The sequence below is a fragment of the Prionailurus bengalensis genome, chromosome E1, assembly GCF_016509475.1.
Source record: "Prionailurus bengalensis isolate Pbe53 chromosome E1, Fcat_Pben_1.1_paternal_pri, whole genome shotgun sequence".
NCBI lineage: Eukaryota > Metazoa > Chordata > Mammalia > Carnivora > Felidae > Prionailurus > Prionailurus bengalensis.
The window spans coordinates 59103675-59121848 of NC_057347.1; the positions used below are offsets into that span (position 1 = coordinate 59103675).

General features: G+C 57.8%; 1 protein-coding gene across 2 annotated transcripts in view; it reads left to right on the plus strand.

Moving 5' to 3' along the window:
• RPTOR (regulatory associated protein of MTOR complex 1) overlaps positions 1-18174 on the plus strand; it is a 338621-nt gene that overhangs the window by 124173 nt on the left and 196274 nt on the right. The window contains exons 1-2 of one of the 2 annotated variants that reach the window (XM_043585751.1): positions 6704-6767; positions 16415-16573. Coding sequence is in view for 1 of the 2 variants with exons in the window: in XM_043585750.1 (XP_043441685.1) it covers positions 16415-16573 (159 nt within the window). In the remaining variant the exon portion in view is untranslated. Of the gene's footprint in view, positions 1-6703; positions 6768-16414; positions 16574-18174 lie in introns of those variants that run through there. The other variant, XM_043585750.1, reaches the window with a different exon arrangement.

Sequence of the window (18174 nt, forward strand, 5' to 3'; positions counted from 1 at the left end):
GGGCCCCTCCCCGAGGCCTCCCTGGCGGGAATCTGGCCTCTGGTGCAGGACTGCCGGTCAGAGAAGACGGTGTGGCCAGAGCGCTGACTGAGGCACAGAGATGGCCCCGTCAGAAGGAGCTGGCATCCGTTCAGCCCGGGAAGGGCGGCGAGCCCCGTGGGGAAGCGGCACACTTACTCGCGGACGCGTTTCCCAGTCAGGGCTGAGCCGAAGACCTCACTCTATCGTTACTCTTTCTTTTGTTTACGGGACTTGTGTTACGTTCGTGAAGCAGGTTTTGTCCAGATGTGCCAATCTGTCACGCCATTGGCACATATGTCTTACCTGTGCTTACAACACATTTCAGACTTTCATCTGTCTGGACACCGTAAAATGCCTGGCTAAGCCTTGGACAAATGGCTTCGTGTAAGCCAATTTTAATAAAAGATGGCCAATGTTGACTTTATCGTTATGTGTACAAGTGACTCTAGGGGAGTTCGTGTTCATCATGGGAACACTTGGAAATACTGTTTGCCTCTTCATTTGTTTTTTGGGGCCTATTCGTGTTAATTTTTAAGCTTTTTATCATGGAAATAGCCCACACCTGCTGTCACCTGTCTTCAATAGTTATCAACCTGTTCCCAGCCTTTTTTCATCTCTGCTGCCCCCACTCCCCTCTCTCACCCGCTCCCCCCGCTCACTTTAAAGCAAACTCCAGACACGTATAATTCTATCTGTAAATATTCCAGTGTAGTTCTAAAGGTAAGCATGACTTGGGGTACCTGGGTGGCTCAGTCGGTTGAGCGGCTGACTCTTGATTTCGGCTCAGGTCCGTGACTTTGTGGTTTATGACATTGAGCCCCACTCTGCTTAGGATCCTCTCTCTCCCTTTCTCTGCTCCCAGCCCCACCCCCCCCTCCCCCCCGCACACCCTCTCTGGCTCAAAATAAATAAATAAATAAATAAATAAGTAAATAAAAATAAAGATCATCATGACTTAAAAAAAACACACACGTGGAATTTATTCGAATCAGGGTTCAAGTAAGGTGAATACGTTGTGGTTGGTTGATGTGCCCTCTTAATCCATAGAATCTCTGCAAGTCAGAACCCTGCCCCCATCCTGCTCCGTGTGTCTGTCTCTTCCTGCCATTTATTGGTTGAAGACACCGGGCCATGTGCTCCTGTAGAGGTCCTTGCTGTCTGGACTTTGCGCTTTGCTTCTCCCCGCCTGGCTCTAGGTAAGCCACACTCACCTGCCCTTGACTGTCCTCTGCGTGATAGGTCAATCTGGAGGCTTCGGCAGATTCGGTCGAATCGGAGGGGTGCTCGGGGGACATGGCGTTTCATAGGTGGTGGTGGGTACTTCCCCTAGGATGTGTGTGATGACTGGTTGTGTTCTCTCAGTGAGGTTAGCAGACATTGATGTTCATACCTGGATCCATCCATTAGAGATTGTAAAATGGTGATGATGTAATTCTGTCACACCCCCCCCCCCCCTTGCCTGTTAACTGGGATATTGATTGCCGTAAAGAGAAACTACCTCTCACCGATTATTTGGGTATCTCAAAGTAGAGTTCGTGTAGGAAAGCCAGTACCGATACTTACTTTCCTTTGTTTAGCAGATTTCAGAATAATGACTGGGCGTCTCCTAAGGTAACCTGCAGGGTGTGTGTGTGTCCCAGTCAGCGTGCAGTAAAAGCGTAACCGTTACACTTGTGAAACGTTGGCGTGCACGTTGTTTCCTCCGTGGCCTTGTTTCCTCTTTGGCCGGTGGGGGCGGGGGGCGGGGGGGCTCTGTGATTTGGCTCCCGAGTCTGTCTGATGTGGGCCTGGTAGCTTGTGATCACTTCTTTCCTAGCTGGTGTGACCAGGCAGGATGCTCCGTTCTCATTGTGCACGTTTTCTGCCCAGGTCTTCAGTCAGCTGAGTGGGAATGGGATTTAGAGAGCTGAATCTGGGTCCCGGGGGTGCCCGTTGCCCACACTCAGACTTTTCTCTCCGCGCTGCCTCTCTGTCTTAATGGTAGAATGCGTTATAAGGGACAGACACCCAGGCGGCTCAGTCAGGTGAGTGTCCGACTCTTGAGTTTGGCTCAGGTCACGATCCCAGGGTCTTGAGACTGAGCCCGGCGTCGGGCTCTGTGCTGACAGTGTGGAGCCTGCGTGGGATTCTCTCTCCTTCTGCCCCTTGTCTGTCCACACAGGCATGAGCACTTTCCCTCTCTCAAAAAAATAAGTGAGTAAACGAAGGTAGAATGTATTGTGAGTGCTCACTGGTTAAGTTTCGGGACTGCAAGGTTTTTATTTGATCCCACATATCTGCCTTCTCCCACACCGACCATTGAGGTTTTTCATGGGCACCAACACAATCACTCATTTCTTGCGTCCCACGTCACATCAGCACGTTCAGAAAGCAACAACCAACAGAGCACCAGGGTTCTTTTACCAAAAACTGTTCACCAGGCATTCACGGTTCTCTCTGGCACCAGGCCACAGATAGAGAGTGAAGTTACCCTGTTTTTCTTCTTGTTTTTTGTCTCTTTTATAAATTTGAGAGAGAGAGAGAGAGAGAGAGAGAGAGAGAGTGAGTCCCAAGCAGGCTCCACGCTGAGCATGAAGCCCAAAGTGGGGCTCCACCCCACGATACTGAGATCTCGACCCTAACCCAAATTAGGGGCCGGATGCTCAACCGACCGAGCCCCCCGGGTGCCCCAGGCCACCCTGCTTTAAAGTCACGTGGATGCGTTCCTCCCCGTCCAGCAGCACAGCCAGCCAGGTGCCCAGTTGTGTCCGTTGGTATCCTTTTACTTAAGATGTTTAAGAAACGCTTTTTAAAAATTTTAATTCTGTTTTGCAGTTACGTAAAACATTTAGTGGATCCCAAGTCACGTACACAAAACGAGAAGTCTGGCTTTCAGGGGTGCCTGGGGGGCTCAGTCGGTCAAGCGTCCCACTTCAGCTCAGCTCAGGATCTCGCTCGTGAGTTCGAGCCCCGCTCTGTGCTGACAGCTCGGAGCCTGGAGCCTGGAGCCTGCTTGGGGTTCCGTCTGTGTGTCTGTCTCTTTCTCGAAGATGAATAATAAAACGTTTTTTAAAAATCTGGTTTCTCCTCCTGTCCTCTTCACCCTGCGTCCTTCCTTCTGCAGCAGCCGCATAGACGTTCTCATGACGGGCGTGTCTGTGAACACATGTGTACTCACACACACGCATTAGGTAAGACTGGCCATACACTGTGTGCATTTCTCTGCGCCGTGCTTGTTTCCGTCTTATTGGATTAGAATCTGGAGGTCCTCGGGGCGCCTGGGTGGTGCAGTCGGTTAAGCGTCCGACTTCAGCCAGGTCACGATCTCGCGGTCCGTGAGTTCGAGCCCCGCGTCAGGCTCTGGGCTGATGGCTCGGAGCCTGGAGCCTGTTTCCGATTCTGTGTCTCCCTCTCTCTCTGCCCCTCCCCCGTTCATGCTCTGTCTCTCTCTGTCCCAAAAATAAATAAACTTTGAAAAAAAAAATTAAAAAAAAAAAAAAAGAATCTGGAGGTCCTCGTTAGAATCAGACCTTCGTTCTTTCCCTGAAAGCCGCGTTTCCCAAACTGGCAGTGCTCACCTCAGGGCCGGATAGTCCGTCTTTGTGGCCGTAGGTGTCCCCACACGTGTGAGGACAGTGGGGCCGTGTTTGGCAGCTTCCCTGGCACCTACCCGGTTAGGTGCCAGGAGCCCCCTCCCTACCCGTGCCCGCCAAGCCTGTCCCCGGGCCTCACCGAGCATGGGAGGACGGCGTGTTCTGGGCAGGTCTGTTCACACCAGGCGAGCCCCTGTTTCAGAAGTGGATTTGGACCCCGTCGAGAAGCCTCGACTTTGTGGATTTTGACAAGAAAGCCAGCTGTCGTGGTTCTCTCCCGCCTCCTTAGCACATTCAGGAAGGAAGGAAGGGTTGTCACTGGCTAAGGCACAGAGTAGAGAGAGGCAAGGATGTTCCCAAGTCTGTGTGGAACTGCTCACGCTGGGAAGATGTGTGTCGGAAACCCGAGGAGTTCCTTTGGCCTCAAACAGGGGTTCACAGACGGGGAGCTTGTGCCGGGGCCCTTCCCCGAGGGCTTTTGGTTCCCTGCCACGCGTGCGCTCGTGGGCCCAGCCGCGGGAAGGAGCCAGGGCGTCCCGTCAAGGGCCGGTGAAACCGTCCCCAGTAGTGCCCTCGAAACCAAGGGCGGAGCGGACGAGCGCGAGCCCTGAAGGCAGACTCCGCAAACATGGAGCGCAGAGGCGGAGGCAGGGGGCCAGTGGGAGGTCACCAGGGCCTTGACACCTCCCGCGGGGCCCCCAGCTCGCTCCCGCGTGTCTCTCCCGGGTCTCCGATGCTCCCTCCGCATGGAAATCGGATTAGCCCGACAGAGAGCGTCATCACGAACATCAGGAACCAAACACGAAATCAGAACTTCCTTTGAAAAGTAAATAATTGGGACCAGCGAGCATGCTTCTGAGACGTTTACGGCTGTACCTTAGGACCAGGGACTCCGACAGTCTGGCTCTCCTTTGGCTGCTGCTGGGCCCGCGGGCAGCCCTGCTTGGGGCCTTGCTCAGAACAGACTTGGCTGGTGAGAGGCGTCGGGCATCACTTTGTCACGAATCACTTTGGTGGCTGTTTCTTTGGATGCACGGAGCCAGCTTCCGGGTGACGGGCTCGCCTGGGGGCGCGGCCTTAGCCCACCGCTTGGCTGGCCCGGTTTGGCAGCCATTTAACAAGTACCTGTTTCCTCCTCGGCGCGAGGCCTCTCGGTGTCGATTTGTTTCCTTCCTCGACTTGCTACTGTCAGAGAGAACACGTCCTGTGGTAGAGAGAGCGCCCTGTTCAGAAGCGCTCCGCCAGCCGCATCAGTGGCCAGAACAAGGTTGCAGATGTGGAACGCCCGTGTCCCCGCGTCCACTGGATGCTGTAGCCCCGGGGCCCGGAGTCCAGTCTCCTCTGCCCCTACCCCGCCCTCTCCCATCCACCCCGCACGGCTTATGAAATTCTGGATTCTCTTCGTCTCCCCACCAGGCAGGTTGGTAAACACTAAGTGTTCCAGGTAACCAGCAGGTATCGATCTTGCTTGGGGGTCGTCGGGCATTAACGTTAGGAGGGAGCAGTGTTTTCAGTGCTAATGTGGTGTGTGGACCTGGGCAAAACTCAGTAGCCGCGAGAGGCTTCGGCTGCTGGGTCCCGGGGCTCCGTGAGAGCCCAGCTGGCCTGCACGTGGCTGGCTCAGCCCTCAGGATCTGCAGGGGTTCCGGCCCCTCTCGAGGCGGCGGGGGGTGGGAGTTGGGGGGGGTGGAGGGGGTGGGGGGATGGAGGGGGCTGCTGTGCTGGAGCCCAGAGGCCACGGAACCAAGGCAGGACCATCATGTTAGGATAGCAGACCTGTCCCTTACGTCTTCCTGTCTCCTGCTTGTCCCCAGTTTGCCAACACGTGGGAAGGCTCTCCGTCAGTCTCCCGGGCTCCGCTGACTGAGTGGTAAAACCCGGGAGTCCGGAGCTGGGCTGCCTGACTTGAAATGGGCCCTGCCACACGCCAGCTGTGTGACCTGTGGTGGTTACTGCACCTCTCTGTGTCTCAGCTCCCTGTCTGTAAAGCTGGGGTGCTCCTGATGCCTGGCTGGCGTGGTGCGCGTGCGGGTGGGCGAGCGGGCGTAAGTGAGGGCTCGGGACGGTAGCTGGCGCGTCCTCTGCCCTCCTCTCCTCACTGGCTGTGTTTTCCAGGTACCCCGCCGTGCATTTGCTCACGTCGTCCTCACAGCCTGTGAAGTGGGCAGAGGCAGGACCGTTCTAGTTATTTCAGGAGGGAGTGGAGGTTCAGGGTGGTTCCCAGATGGTCCCGGGTGGAATGCTGATAAATAAGTCACCGATGCGTGGCCGGATCCCAGGTCTTCCGTCTCAGGGACCCTAACTCTGGCAGAGGGGTGGGCCTCTCCAGTGGGCACAGCAGAGCCTCCCCTCGGCAGCTCCCGTCCGGCATCGGGCAGCGAGGGCTGGGAGCCCCAGCAGAGACTGTGCCCAAGGGGTGAGGAACCCCTAGCAGAGCTGACCCCCGGGGTGCAGAGGGAGGAGGAGCGGGAGACCTCCCAGAGAGGCCTCGCTGACACTCAGTTTGCTTGCAGCCTGTCCAGAGGTGCGACGTGGGGTTCACGGCGAGCAGCCCACGTCGGCCCCCTGAAAGTGACCCAGGTCTTACGTCTGGGGCGGGTGGTGCAGACCCGCGTCTCGCGCCAGTGAGCCTCCTCGGAGACGGCCCTGCCCTTGGCCAGTCGGGGTGGGGCTTGTGGGGCGGGACACCTGAAAATGTGCCCGTCGGCTACTGAGCTGACCCCTGAGGTAGGCGGGGCCGACTGCTGGCACAGGACGTGCTGGGGTTTTGACCGTGCGCCGTGAGTGGAGGGGAGAGTCTGTGAAAAAGCAAAAATACGTCTTAGAGATAACCCGTTGCTTAGTAGAAGGGAGCCCTGGATTGTCGGACCAAACGTGAATCCAAGTCCCTCTCTGGGCAGGTGCAGGGCAGCGAGGCCTGAAGCTGAACGGCCTTTTACCCGAGCGATGTCCCCTACAGGTGGAGACGCCCATTACTGTTGGCCATTCGCAGAGCCAGGTCGCCCTGAGAGGTCATTTACAATGACACAGAGGGGGCGACCTTATGCCTTCCGTTTCCATTAGCGAAAATTCCAGAATAATATGAAAGGGTACTAGAAATTGCCGGAAGGTGGTCGGTGACTTCTGTGTCTCTAGACTTCTTCTGAAGTTTGCTCCTTCGGCTTCTGAAAACAAGTGACCTCGGTTGTGCCCGCAGGTGACCAGAACTCAGCTTGCACAGGTGCAACTCGAGGGCGTGAAAAGGACCAGGCGTGGCCGCTGCCTGAGCGGCCGGGCTGGTTCGGGACGCCGCTGCCTGAGCGGCCGGGCCGGTTCGGGACGCCCCCGCCTTCCGCCCTGCCACGGGCTGTGGCTGCTTGTGTGGTTTTGGGGGTTGGTTTGTTTGTGAGGCGGTTTTCATTTGTCTAAGATCCGTCTTTCCGTGGCGAGTTTGCAAGGACACCAGTTCTGTGTTAGATGCAGACCACAGCCGTGTGTGTGTGTGCGTGTGTGTGTGTGTGTGTGTGTGGTGCTGGGAGCCAGCGCTGCGTCCGCCATCAGCCTGAGCCCTTGGTGGGGGGAGGGGGGGGCGGTGAGTCCTTTGGGTCAGCAGAGATTCTCAAGGAGGGTTATTGACTGAAACATCACTTCCCACCTCCTGCTTATACTTCAGCTACTCAGGTGCTCCATTTAAAGTCATAAGAGAAGTGGTAGCTTGTTTTTGTTTTTGTTTTTCAAATTTAGGGATTGGGGGCAAAGCCCAGTGTCACAATACCATCAAGAAAAAATGAGACAGATAGCATCTTACTAGGAGATAACGGAAACACTGAAAGAGGAAAGAAAATGTGCAAATCGAGCGGGAGATTGAATTTGTACTGCACGGATTGGCTCCGAGGTCCATGTTGGGATGAGCAAAGTTCCGTCGGGATAATGCAGTTGTGCTGTGGTTAATTTCAGGTAAACGATAGGTCAGTAAAGTCAGTGTTGCTCAGACACCCATGAATTCGTGCACTGCAGTTTCCCTGTGTGACTGTTGTGTGTCCAGAGACGGGGACTTGGGGAACTTCACAGGGTCCTGTCCTCACCAGCTTGGTGTCGGAAGGCGAGGCGTACCACGTCGTTCTCACAGAGAAGGGAGAGGTGGCCTCTGTGGGCCGAGAGCTGCAAGGAGCCTCGGGAGGAGGCAAGAGCTTGCTCAGGCCCGGCCAGGGCGGCGAAGGGGCCCAGCGCGGCCAGACCCGTGGAGGACCAGTGGGGGCAGGTGGCTGACAGAGCTGTGCTCCGTGCCCGGGCGTGGCGGTGCTCCCGTGGGGACAGTGCAGTGGGCCCCACCCCAAGGATCCGCTTTTAGGACGCGAGTGGCCTGATGGTGTGCTTGGGCAGGAAAGTTCTGCCAGACTGGAAGGACGTGGAGAGAGGCTGGCCAGGAGGCCTGAGGACAGTCGGGGGCCTTTGACCCCCGAGGAAGCAGAGGCAGGACAGCCATGTGTGAGGGACATGCCCCGGGCACACTGAGCCAGGCCTGGGGAGCCCCGGACGAAGGGGGTGTGAGGGGGAGAGCGGAGGGAGGGACGGGATCGCGGTGCGTGGTCTCAGTGACTCAGAACTGGCTGACGCCCGCGATTCAGGTGGGGAGCCCGGGGGCGTGGGCCTGCGAGGAGCAAGGCAAGGGATTCTTCCATCGTAGGTTTGTGCTGCACCCACGGGGAGCTTGTGGTGTGAGACAAGGGAGGCTGAGTTACAGCCACGCCCGGGGTTGGAGGGAGGAGGCTGGGGAGGAGAGCCACGGAACGCAGGGTGGAGATTGACCCTTGGGGGAGTGAGGAGCCTCGTCGGACGCTGGGGACCTGGCTGGCGACGGGAACCTCAGAGCACTTGGCCGCCAAGGCCTCATGACTCTACAGGACGGTCTAAGTACAGCAGCGATGCGTCGGAATGGCTTGAAAAGGAGAGGTCATCCGTGCCGAGGTCATGACCACGTGTGCACTCCTGCCCCTGCGGACGCCGTGCCGTTCCTCACGCTGGTCCTGCAGCCAAGGCGGCGGAGTGGGATCACCCAGTCAGCCGTCCGCCCCACTCCTGCCCCGCTGCCATCTAATTTCCTGCGTTTGCTCTTGTCTGCTTTGTCTTTGCCTTAGGGAGGGCCCCCTGCAGCCTGCAGTCAGGTGTCTGTCTCGGTGCCCCGCTGCTCCTCTGTCCTCTCATCTCCACGGAGCTGTCCAGACAAGGGAGAGGTCTTTTTGTTACTTTTCATGCCATTATAAACCTTGGAAGACGTGTACATTTGCCAGTGACAAAGTAAATCCTCTTTCCTTCTGTCTCTGCTCGCGGACAGCACTCCTGGCTTTTCACACCAGACAGACGGTGTGGCTCTCGGGAGGGTCACCTGTCCACCCAGGAGTGACTGCTTATAGAAAGTGCCAGCCGCGTCTCGCCGTGCTGCATTAGCTGGGCGCGTCCGCGGGCGCTCACGTTGCCCCCAGCGTCCGCCCTGAGCTTGTTTGGGGCGGCAGGCCAGCCTGCGAAGGCGGGACATCATCTGCCACGGGGCCTGGGTTCTGTGGCGCAGGCACCGGCTTCACCGCCGTCCTCCGTCCCAGCAGAACTGGAGGTTTTGAAATCCTAAGCAAATGGGATACTCCAGTACTCCAACAGAACAGCTCTTTTGGGAGGAGCTCGCTGGGCTTTGCGAACTCTAGCAGTGAGTCTTTATCATTTGTTCGTGCACAAACGTGTATTAAGTGCCAACCACATGCCAGGTATTGACCAGGGAAGTGCTGGTCCCTGCCTTCATAGGACTTTTACCAATCGGGGCAGGAAGAAGGTGGAGGGAGGGCAGACAGAGGGGTAAGAAGCAGGTGGAGTCAAGGGTCATACATGCTGCGGTCAGGGACCTACGTGTGCTATGGGAGCGTTTGGCACGGGGCACCTAACCCGTGTCTGGGAGTACCTGAGAGTGAGTTCTCGAGAATTCACATTTAACTTGATGTTTGAAGAAGGAAGAGGAAATGTCCAGGCAAGACGTGGAATTGGGGGTCGAGGAAAAGTAGGAAGAGGGTCCGGACAAGGGCTAGGAGGTGGGTAAGAACATAAGACTTGAAAGATACTTCCTTGTGCCCGGAGCGTAGACTCTCAGAGGCTCTGCAGACGAGGTTTTGCAGGGACTGAAGGGCCGTTCTGAAGAGTTTTTGGGGTCCGTGGGAAGCCATCAAAGGGTTTTCAGCAAGTGAGACATACCGAGTTTTGAGGAATGGATTTGGATCGAGCCAAACGAGCCTGGCAGGTTCCTCAGGAAGTTGTAGTCACGTAAGAAATCAATGACGGTTGGGGCGCCTGGGTGGCGCAGTCGGTTAAGCGTCCGACTTCAGCCAGGTCACGATCTTGCGGTCCGTGAGTTCGAGCCCCGCGTCGGGCTCTGGGCTGATGGCTCGGAGCCTGGAGCCTGTTTCCGATTCTGTGTCTCCCTCTCTCTCTGCCCCTCCCCCGTTCATGCTCTGTCTCTCTCTGTCCCAAAATTAAATAAACGTTGAAAAAAAAAATTAAAAAAAAAAAAAAAAAAAAAGAAATCGATGACGGTGACGGTTGTGGCTGACGGTGGTGTTGTTGGCAGCGGCATTGAGGACGGTGCCGATGATACTGGGGGTGGTTAGGCTGAGGGTGAGGGTGGCGGTGACCGTGATGGTGGTGACCGTACGTGCGGTGGCTTGGCTTAGGTGGTATTCGTGCGAACGGAAGGGGCTGTAGCAGCAAGAAGTGCTTTTTGAGAGGCAGGAGCACAAAGTCCCTGAACTGCCAGGGCCTGGAGCCTTCCGTGTGGGGCTTCCGCCTAGGACAGCTGTCCTGTGAGCAGACCTGACCTTCCTCCTGCCCAGCATTTCCCGGAAGTCCGTGCTTCCTACTTGGAAAGGGGCGGAGGTGAGACATTTTCAAGACCCCAGACCAGGGACGAAACCGGCCCAAATTCTAACATTATGTTCGCTCACCCCTTCCTTCTCTGCTGCCGAGGAAGGATGGGAGAGCGGAAACATCGCTGATACCCTCACGCCTGGCCGGGCGAGGCCGCGTGGCCTCTGCTCGACACCCCGGAGAGGAGAGGGCGGTGCTGGCGCTGCCCGGGGGCTCCTTGCTGCGGGATCTGTCAGGGGACGGGACCCTCAAGTGCAGCCCCCGACCCCCCATGCTCCAGGCACACTGGTGACCCCCCGGGGTCTGTCCTTGTACAAGGAGGAGCCAGACGAGAAGGCGGGCACGCGGCACACGCCCCGCTCGGGCCTCCGTAGCACAGGCGGCTGCCTGGTGTCACCGAGGGGCAGGCGGACGGCGCGGGGGCGAGGGGTTCGGGGCCACGCTCTCCTTCGTCCAGCCACAGGGCAGCCTTTCTTTTCTCTTCCTCGCCCGCCTCCCGCAGAAGTTCCACACACGTGCCTGGCCGCGTCCTGAGGGTTGGACTTGGAGCCAGGATGCCGGCCGCCGCGGGCCGCGTTGCAGGGACTGCGTGTCACCTCGTGTGCGACTCGATGCTTTCTCTGCCGCTCCTGCCCTCAGACCCTGTGGCCGGGATCCGGGCATTGTGGTTTTGCCACCGCGCTATGGGGTGGTGACATTTAATTTAGTGCTTCTCATTTCAGAGCCCTTAAAAATACTAATTAATTCGCATAAAACCCCAGGAGGCATATTATTCATCTCTGTGGTGCCTTTCATGCTCGTCTGTTAATGGTCCTTTTTGTGCCTAGGTGGAAAGCGAGGCTAAATCATCTGTTTGCGACCCCGCAGGAGAAGACCTTGGTGGAGCCAAGGTCAGCGATAACGAGTCCCTGATTCTATGGACGTCTCTGAGGAACGTCAGCCGTGGCCTCGTGCGTGGCTTGGGAGAACAGCACTGCCCCGTGGAACTGATCTCGGGAGGGGTGGGTGGTCCTGCCCTGGAGCCGAACCCCGGTTCGGTCGCCGCGTGGGGGAGGGCAGAGTGAGGAAGGCTGCGTGCTGTGGCAGCAGGAGTGACGCGGGGGCTGCAGCGGGAAGCACTTGTCCCGTCCCCTCCGAAGGTGCCCAGTGGCCTGGGGCTGTGAAGTGGGCGCAGGCCCCACAGAGCCGGCAGCCTGCTGCTCCTGGGACCTGGTGTGAGGTCTCCGGGTGTGGCCTGGTCCTGTGTTGGGGTGCCTTGCCTTTGAGCAACTCTTCACCTCTGCGCGTGGGGCTTTCTGTAGCCCGAGGAGCGAGGGAGCCACTGAGGAAGAATTCACAAATTTGGAGGCTCCCCGATACCTGGGGTTTAGTGTGGGCCCTGCCCCTCTGGTTGTCTCTGCCTCGCACGGGCCGGCTGCCTGGCCAGTGCCGTGCCCTTGCGCCCGCGGCCGCGACTTCAGAAGCCTTTCTGACCCTGCAGCGTGTCCTGTTCTCTTTAAGGGTCGGTGGCTTTGATGCGCGTGAGCAGAGTCAGGCGTCCAGGGTGGCGAGCCGCGCTCCTGAACCAGGGGGCGCACGGCGCGTGTGAGCGTGACCCCCGGGGACCCGCCCGCCTGGCCGGGCTGTGGGCACGAGGCATCCCACCCTCTCCCCCTTCTGCCTGCGGCTCCGCGAGGCTCGGCTCTCTGGCGGGACGGTGCTCAGGAAGCCTGTTGGGGGCCCGTCGGGGCTGTGCGTGTGCTGCCGTCGCCGTGCGCCTGTGACAGTTCGAAGTGGGGGCGGAGGTGTCCTCGGTGGGCGTGATGGTCGGCAGCGGGGATGACTGTTCCGCGTGTGGTGGCAGGAGGCCTCAGGAGAGAAGTGCCCGTGGGTCGGGGGGATAGACCTACGTGCGGTGAGATTGATTTCCTGCTTTCTTCACATCGTCTAACAAAGCCGCCGCAGTCTCGGTCAGTGTCCTCGTAACGTAGCCCGGCAGAAGGGGCGGCGTGAGAGGGGTACGGCGCCCTCCACCGCACCCCTGCCCTTGCTCTCCCGGCAGACCCTGCGTTCCCCGGAAGCTCCCCGCCGCTGGCATCTGGTCCTCGCTGTGGTCGGAGAGGACGTCTGTCCCCACGCACGGCCTCCTGCGAATTTGGGAACTCTTCCTTTGGTTCGATCCGACAGCCGTTTCCTCACCCCACTTGTGGAAAGGCTGCTGCTGGGGAGAGGGTCCCGTGCATCTAAAGCCAGAGCCCCTGCAGCATGCATGGCCCCGGCCCCCAGGGGGGTGGCTCTGTGCACACACGACTGGGCTTCCCTCCAGGGCGATGCCCTGTTACTGCTCTCGGTAGTCAATGGAAACGTTTTCAGTCGCCTTGTGCTCACAGGGATAATAAATCGCGAATTCAGAACTCCTTTCAGCGCCCGTTGAAGTTGTTTTGTGGCTCAGCCTCCATCTTCACTCTTCCCTGCATGAGCCGCCCAGAAGCCTTCCTGGAAATAGGAAAACTAAGTGCCCGATCCGCACGGCCCGGAGCGGGACTCCGTGAGGTCGGCTCCTGCCCAAGGCCGCTCCCTCCCGGTCAGCCCGCGGGCCCGCCGCTGTGGCTCCTGGCGCTGAAATGTTCGGAGTACCTCTAGCTACTTCTGCCTATCCGGCCAGGACGCACGGGTATTCAATTTATGAAAAGGCCCAGATCAAAGCGTCTACCAAGACGGGGAGGGGTTCGCTGCCCAGCGTGGTCGTCACAGCAGCCCTCAGTCACTGGATGGTCCAAACTCGGGGCCACGCTGGTCGCATCACAGTGACTCGGGTGTTCACTGGGGTCCTGTGCTCCGTTGGGGGTTTCTTCTGGGGGTGGGGATTTGGGGGATTTGAAAGTAGGCTCCACAGATTGGCCTCATTCCTACCTGGTCTGTGGTTGTTTTTATCCTGTTCGTTTGCAGACTGAACTTCTAGATAGTTCTGCCTGTAACTCACTTTCCGATGGCACGGCGTGCTTGTGCGGATGTGGTTTTGGGGGATGTGTCCAAGTTATCTCGGTAAGATGTTCCCTGTCTGCCCCAGAACTGGATTTCCGTTTATCGGTTACCCTCATCTTGTTTTATGGGGCCAACGAAAATTCAGCTGGTTAGAGCGTTAGGACCCAGGACCCTGGCTCTGTCTCACTCTGAGCACAAATCCACGGTTCACCGATGACAAATCAGGAACGTTGACGTTTATTATTTTGTTCACTGTTAAACATGCAGATTCCAAATAGCAGAGTAGCAGGAATTAAGGCGAACAGGTAAGTGCCCAAAGACGTCTACATACGGACTTCCTAGCAGTTCACTGGGATTCACTCGTGTCATGTCAGTAGCAGGAAGGACTCTCTGTTTTCCTTGTTTCATTACTAACGATAGAGGTCAGTGTCCGTCACATCAGTCCCTAATAACTGAGTGTGTTGTGTGCAGCCGTGGGAGGGACATAAAGACAGAGCCCCGTGCTGCCTGGGCTCACGGTCCCGGTGGGAACCACACGGTCACACACGGACGTATAACAAACGGTGTGTGTGAGCCAGAGAAAGAAGACACAGGCGCCCCTGCCCCGAGGGTCCCGGCAGGAGTCGTGCACAAGAGCAGGGTGCTTCCAGAACACGTGGGTGAGGATGCTGCCCTCTGCGTCCCGAGCCCCTGCTCCCACATGGACCATCTCCGTGTGGGCCAGCCCTTCAGAGCCCCCACACAGGGGACCCACAGCCTCTGTCAGCGTCAGATTAGTTCATGCTGCCTTGGTGGTGAAAGTGAACTTGGAAACCTCGCATACATGTGAGCCTTGTCTCGAGCCTCCTCTGCCACACCCTTACTTTACGAGGAGCATCCTGGCCCGTATGGAGGAGACATGGGAAGGGAAGGCCACGTGGCTGGACCCTGACCTGCGCCTCAGCACAGGGTTCTCAAACTGTCTGCGGAAGAACAGGGGCGCTCCCCTTGGGTTAGTTTGCTTACAGGCGTGGGAAATGTGGACAATCTGGAAAAACTTGTATTGTGAATTTCACCATCCCGAAGCTTTCATATTTATGCATCCGCTGATAACTTTGGGACTGCGAGATACGGCCTGTCTCCAAGGGTCTCGTGTGGTTGATTACAGACCACTCCCGTGTGCAACGGGCCGCGTGTCCCCGCTGGTTTCTTCACCTCGACTCCTCATTTTCCTTTGAAGGATCAGGAAGCCTCTTGTCCTTGGAAGCCGCATGCGGTCCTCAGGCCTTCTAGCTGCTTCCTGCCTCTGCTGCTCTCTCCCCGCTGCTCTTCGCACACAACGGGGATGCTTCCCCGGCAGCAGGTGCGCATAGTGCCGTGCGGGCACGGGTGGCCGTGTTCCGACCGCTGCTTTCTTCGGGCGACGTCACTGTGTTACTTTTTATTTAGCTTTTCAAGTAAAGTTTTAAAAGTTCATCCAAGTAATAAACATACACGTTATTTTTAAAAGTCGGTGCGTAATCCCTACCTAGCAGCAAACCCTTTTAGCTGTGTTTTTCTAGGAGATACGGCCGTCTTTTTATGGGGCATTCTTACGCTGCTCTTTATTGACTTACCAATTTGGGGCATTGTTTTGACGTCCTTGTGTGGCGTTAGAGATTCCATGCACGTCACGTCCCCTCCGTCTTCCGGTGTGGTTCTAGATTTACTCAGTCTGTCTTCACTAGGAATTCACCACCGAATAGATACAAAGTAGGCCCCTCGGGTGAGCCCCACATGCCCGTCTCCCAGCTTCAGCATCACCACATGGCTTCGTTTCTGCACTTAGGTCGGCTGGGCATTAGAACTGGTTTTGATGAAATAAAATCAGAAATCCAGGAGATGTGTGTCTGGGTATGACTGTGGGCTTTGTGGGGTAGCCCCCCCCCACCCTCCGGCCTCCCCATTCCAATCAGACAGATCGTGGAGGGTGTCTGGGGGCGTGGGAGGGCTGGACCCTCGTGGTTTCCGTTTCTCTGTGTTCCTGGCCCTTCTTGTGTGGTCGTGTCTCCATGAGAATGTCAGTGGCAGTTTCTTGGAAGCAGTAAATAGCCTGTTATATTTATGGGAAACGCATTGGATTTGGCGGTAAACTCAGGGAGAACAGATATACTAAGAATGTTGGTGCCAGGGCGCCCAGCCAGCTCGGTAAGCGTGCCACTCTTGGTCTCGGGGTCATGAGTTCGGTGCCGTGTCGCATGTAGAACTTGCTTAAAAAACGATAAGAAAAGACTGTTGGTGTATCTACCCAAGTGGGAACGTCTTTCCGTGTTTCAAGCCTCCTTCGTATTTTCCAGGAGAATTTTTAAAAATTTCCTCATCCGGGTTTTTTTTATGTTTCACATCATTTACTTCTGTGTGCTCAATCTTCTTTTCTGCTTTAGAAATGGGCGTTCCGTACGTTTACGTCCTGTAACTGTTCACTGTCGTGTGTATAAGGGCTGTTGATGTTTGTAGGTTCATCTTAGGCCCTGCTGATTCGGGGGGGGGGGCCCTTGGCCTCGATGGGTGAGGGTCCAGGCAGGAGCAGGCGGGGGCTGAGCCGGGCCGAGGTGGCGAGGGGGAGGGGCCGTCGGGGTCCTTCCTCCGTCTTCCTTTTCTGTCTGCGGTCCTCTCGCTGCCTTATGCTGCAGCCTCCCGCAGAGAGTTCTTCCGGAAGGATTGAGTGTTTCCGAGAAATACCTGGCATCCCAGCGGCGGTACGTTTTGCTCAGCGTGGCCGTGCGGCAGGCCTCTCCATCCCGGGGGACCGTCGCGGTGGCTCCCCAGGAGCGTCTGTCGGGTGGGGGCACGTGCCCGGCAGCCTCTGAAAGAGCCATCGCCCGCTTTCAGGGGCGGAGAAGCTGGGGCTCGCGGGTGCGGGGTCGCGCGCCGCTCGGAGCGGGAATGGGGGGTGCGTCCCGGGTGCTCCCGCGGATCCACGGTGAGTTTCTCGATTTCTTCTCCCGCAACAGGCCCGGTACAAGCAGAGCCTCGACCCGACCGTGGACGAGGTGAAAAAGCTCTGCACGTCTTTACGCCGAAACGCCAAGGAGGAGCGGGTCCTCTTCCACTACAACGGCCACGGGGTGCCCAGGCCCACCGTGAACGGGGAGATCTGGGTCTTCAACAAGGTAGGCGCTCCGTCCGAGGTCCTGGGAGCCCCGCCCATGTCTCCCCCTGCCACAGAACGTTTCCGCGTGGGAGCTCGGCCACGGGTCCCGTCGGCCCGTGGCTCCGCTGCTGTCTAGACCCTGCCTCTGCGGACCCGGATGTGATGTGGTCGGGCTGGACAGGGCGGCAGGCCCGCCGTGTGGCGGGGACCCGTGGGATCGTCTCCGCGTCAGCGGCGAGGCCTGGGCAGCAGGCTCGAGGTGCCGGCTCTTCGTGCCCGCGTGGCGGGGCACCGTCTGGGCCGCGCTGTCTGGTGTGGCCCTCGGGTGCGCTCTCCCCGCAGGAGGCAGGACTCGCACGGTCGACACGGTTTCTCAGGTCAGGCGGAGTCTTCCTTAGAGAACCCGCGATTTCCTGACGAAACAAAACGGTGCACGGGTTCCAGAGAGCGCCCACCGCGACACCTGTGGACGCGCCCTCTGCTCTGCCCTCCCCAGGGCCGTGCTCCCGCCTCCAGCTCCTCCAAGGCGACACCCCTTCCGCCATCTTCCTGGCCGCGAGCGGCGAGTGTCGCGCCTACCCTGTGGTGGGGCGGCGGCTGCGTCCTCTCGGCTCACGCGGTGTGAAAGGCAGCGCCTGGAAGGGTGTAGGGTTCGATGCCACGCGGCCACCGCTGGTTCAGAAGACGCGCCTTCAGAGCCCCTGTGCCCTCCTCAAGTGCAGCCTCCCTTGTCCCCGCCAGGATCCCAGTGGATCTCGAGTTTACCGCGACCGCGCTTTCCTTTACGGTGTCCCCACTGTTGTGTGGCTGTCCAGGCGTGTTGTTGGGTGCGTTCTGGTTGACGAGACTGGGATCCTTCTGTGCCTGCCCCTCTCGCTCTGTGTCATGCTCTGAAGACCGGCCCCTGCTGTCCCTTCCCCCTTCCCCCAGTCCCCTGCCGCTGGCTGTGGGGACGTCCCGGGACCTGCTTGGTGCCTTCTGTGCAGACAAGCTTCTGAGTGGTTCTGTCGTCTTCCTGTCGCACACTGCCCAAGTGTCTAACGTTCCCCACCTTCTTCCCCGGACTGTGGTCAGGGTTTGTCCTTTCTGCACGGTGTGGGGGCCAGCGCGGGTCTCCACGGTGGCCGTGCCCTCGAGCGCCCTCTGCCGTGCGTGCCGGCCGTGGAGGCTTCCTCTGCTCGAAGTGCCAGCTCCTCCATGTGTCACTGGGGTTGCTGCGTCCTCTTCTCACTGATTTGAAGGAATCCCTCGTCTTCTGGACAGCAGCCCTTTATCACTGTTAGGAATTGCGAACGTCCTCCCTGAATTATGGCTTGGTGTCCCTTAACGGACAGGAGCTCTTTACGTCCAAGTGGTCAGCTTGGTCAGTCTTTCACTACGGTGCGGACGTCTTGTGTCTTTAAGAAGACTTTCCTCATGCCAAGATTTAAAAAGTATTCTTTTCTTTTTTTAAGTTTTCATTTTTCATTTATTTTGAGAGAGACAGAGTGCAAAATGGGGAGGGGCAGGGTGACAGAGAGAGAGAGAGAGAGAGAGAGAGAGAGAGAGAGAGAATATCCCAAGTAGGCTCTGCAGAGTTCACACAGAACCCAACATGTGGCTCGAACTCACAAAACCGCG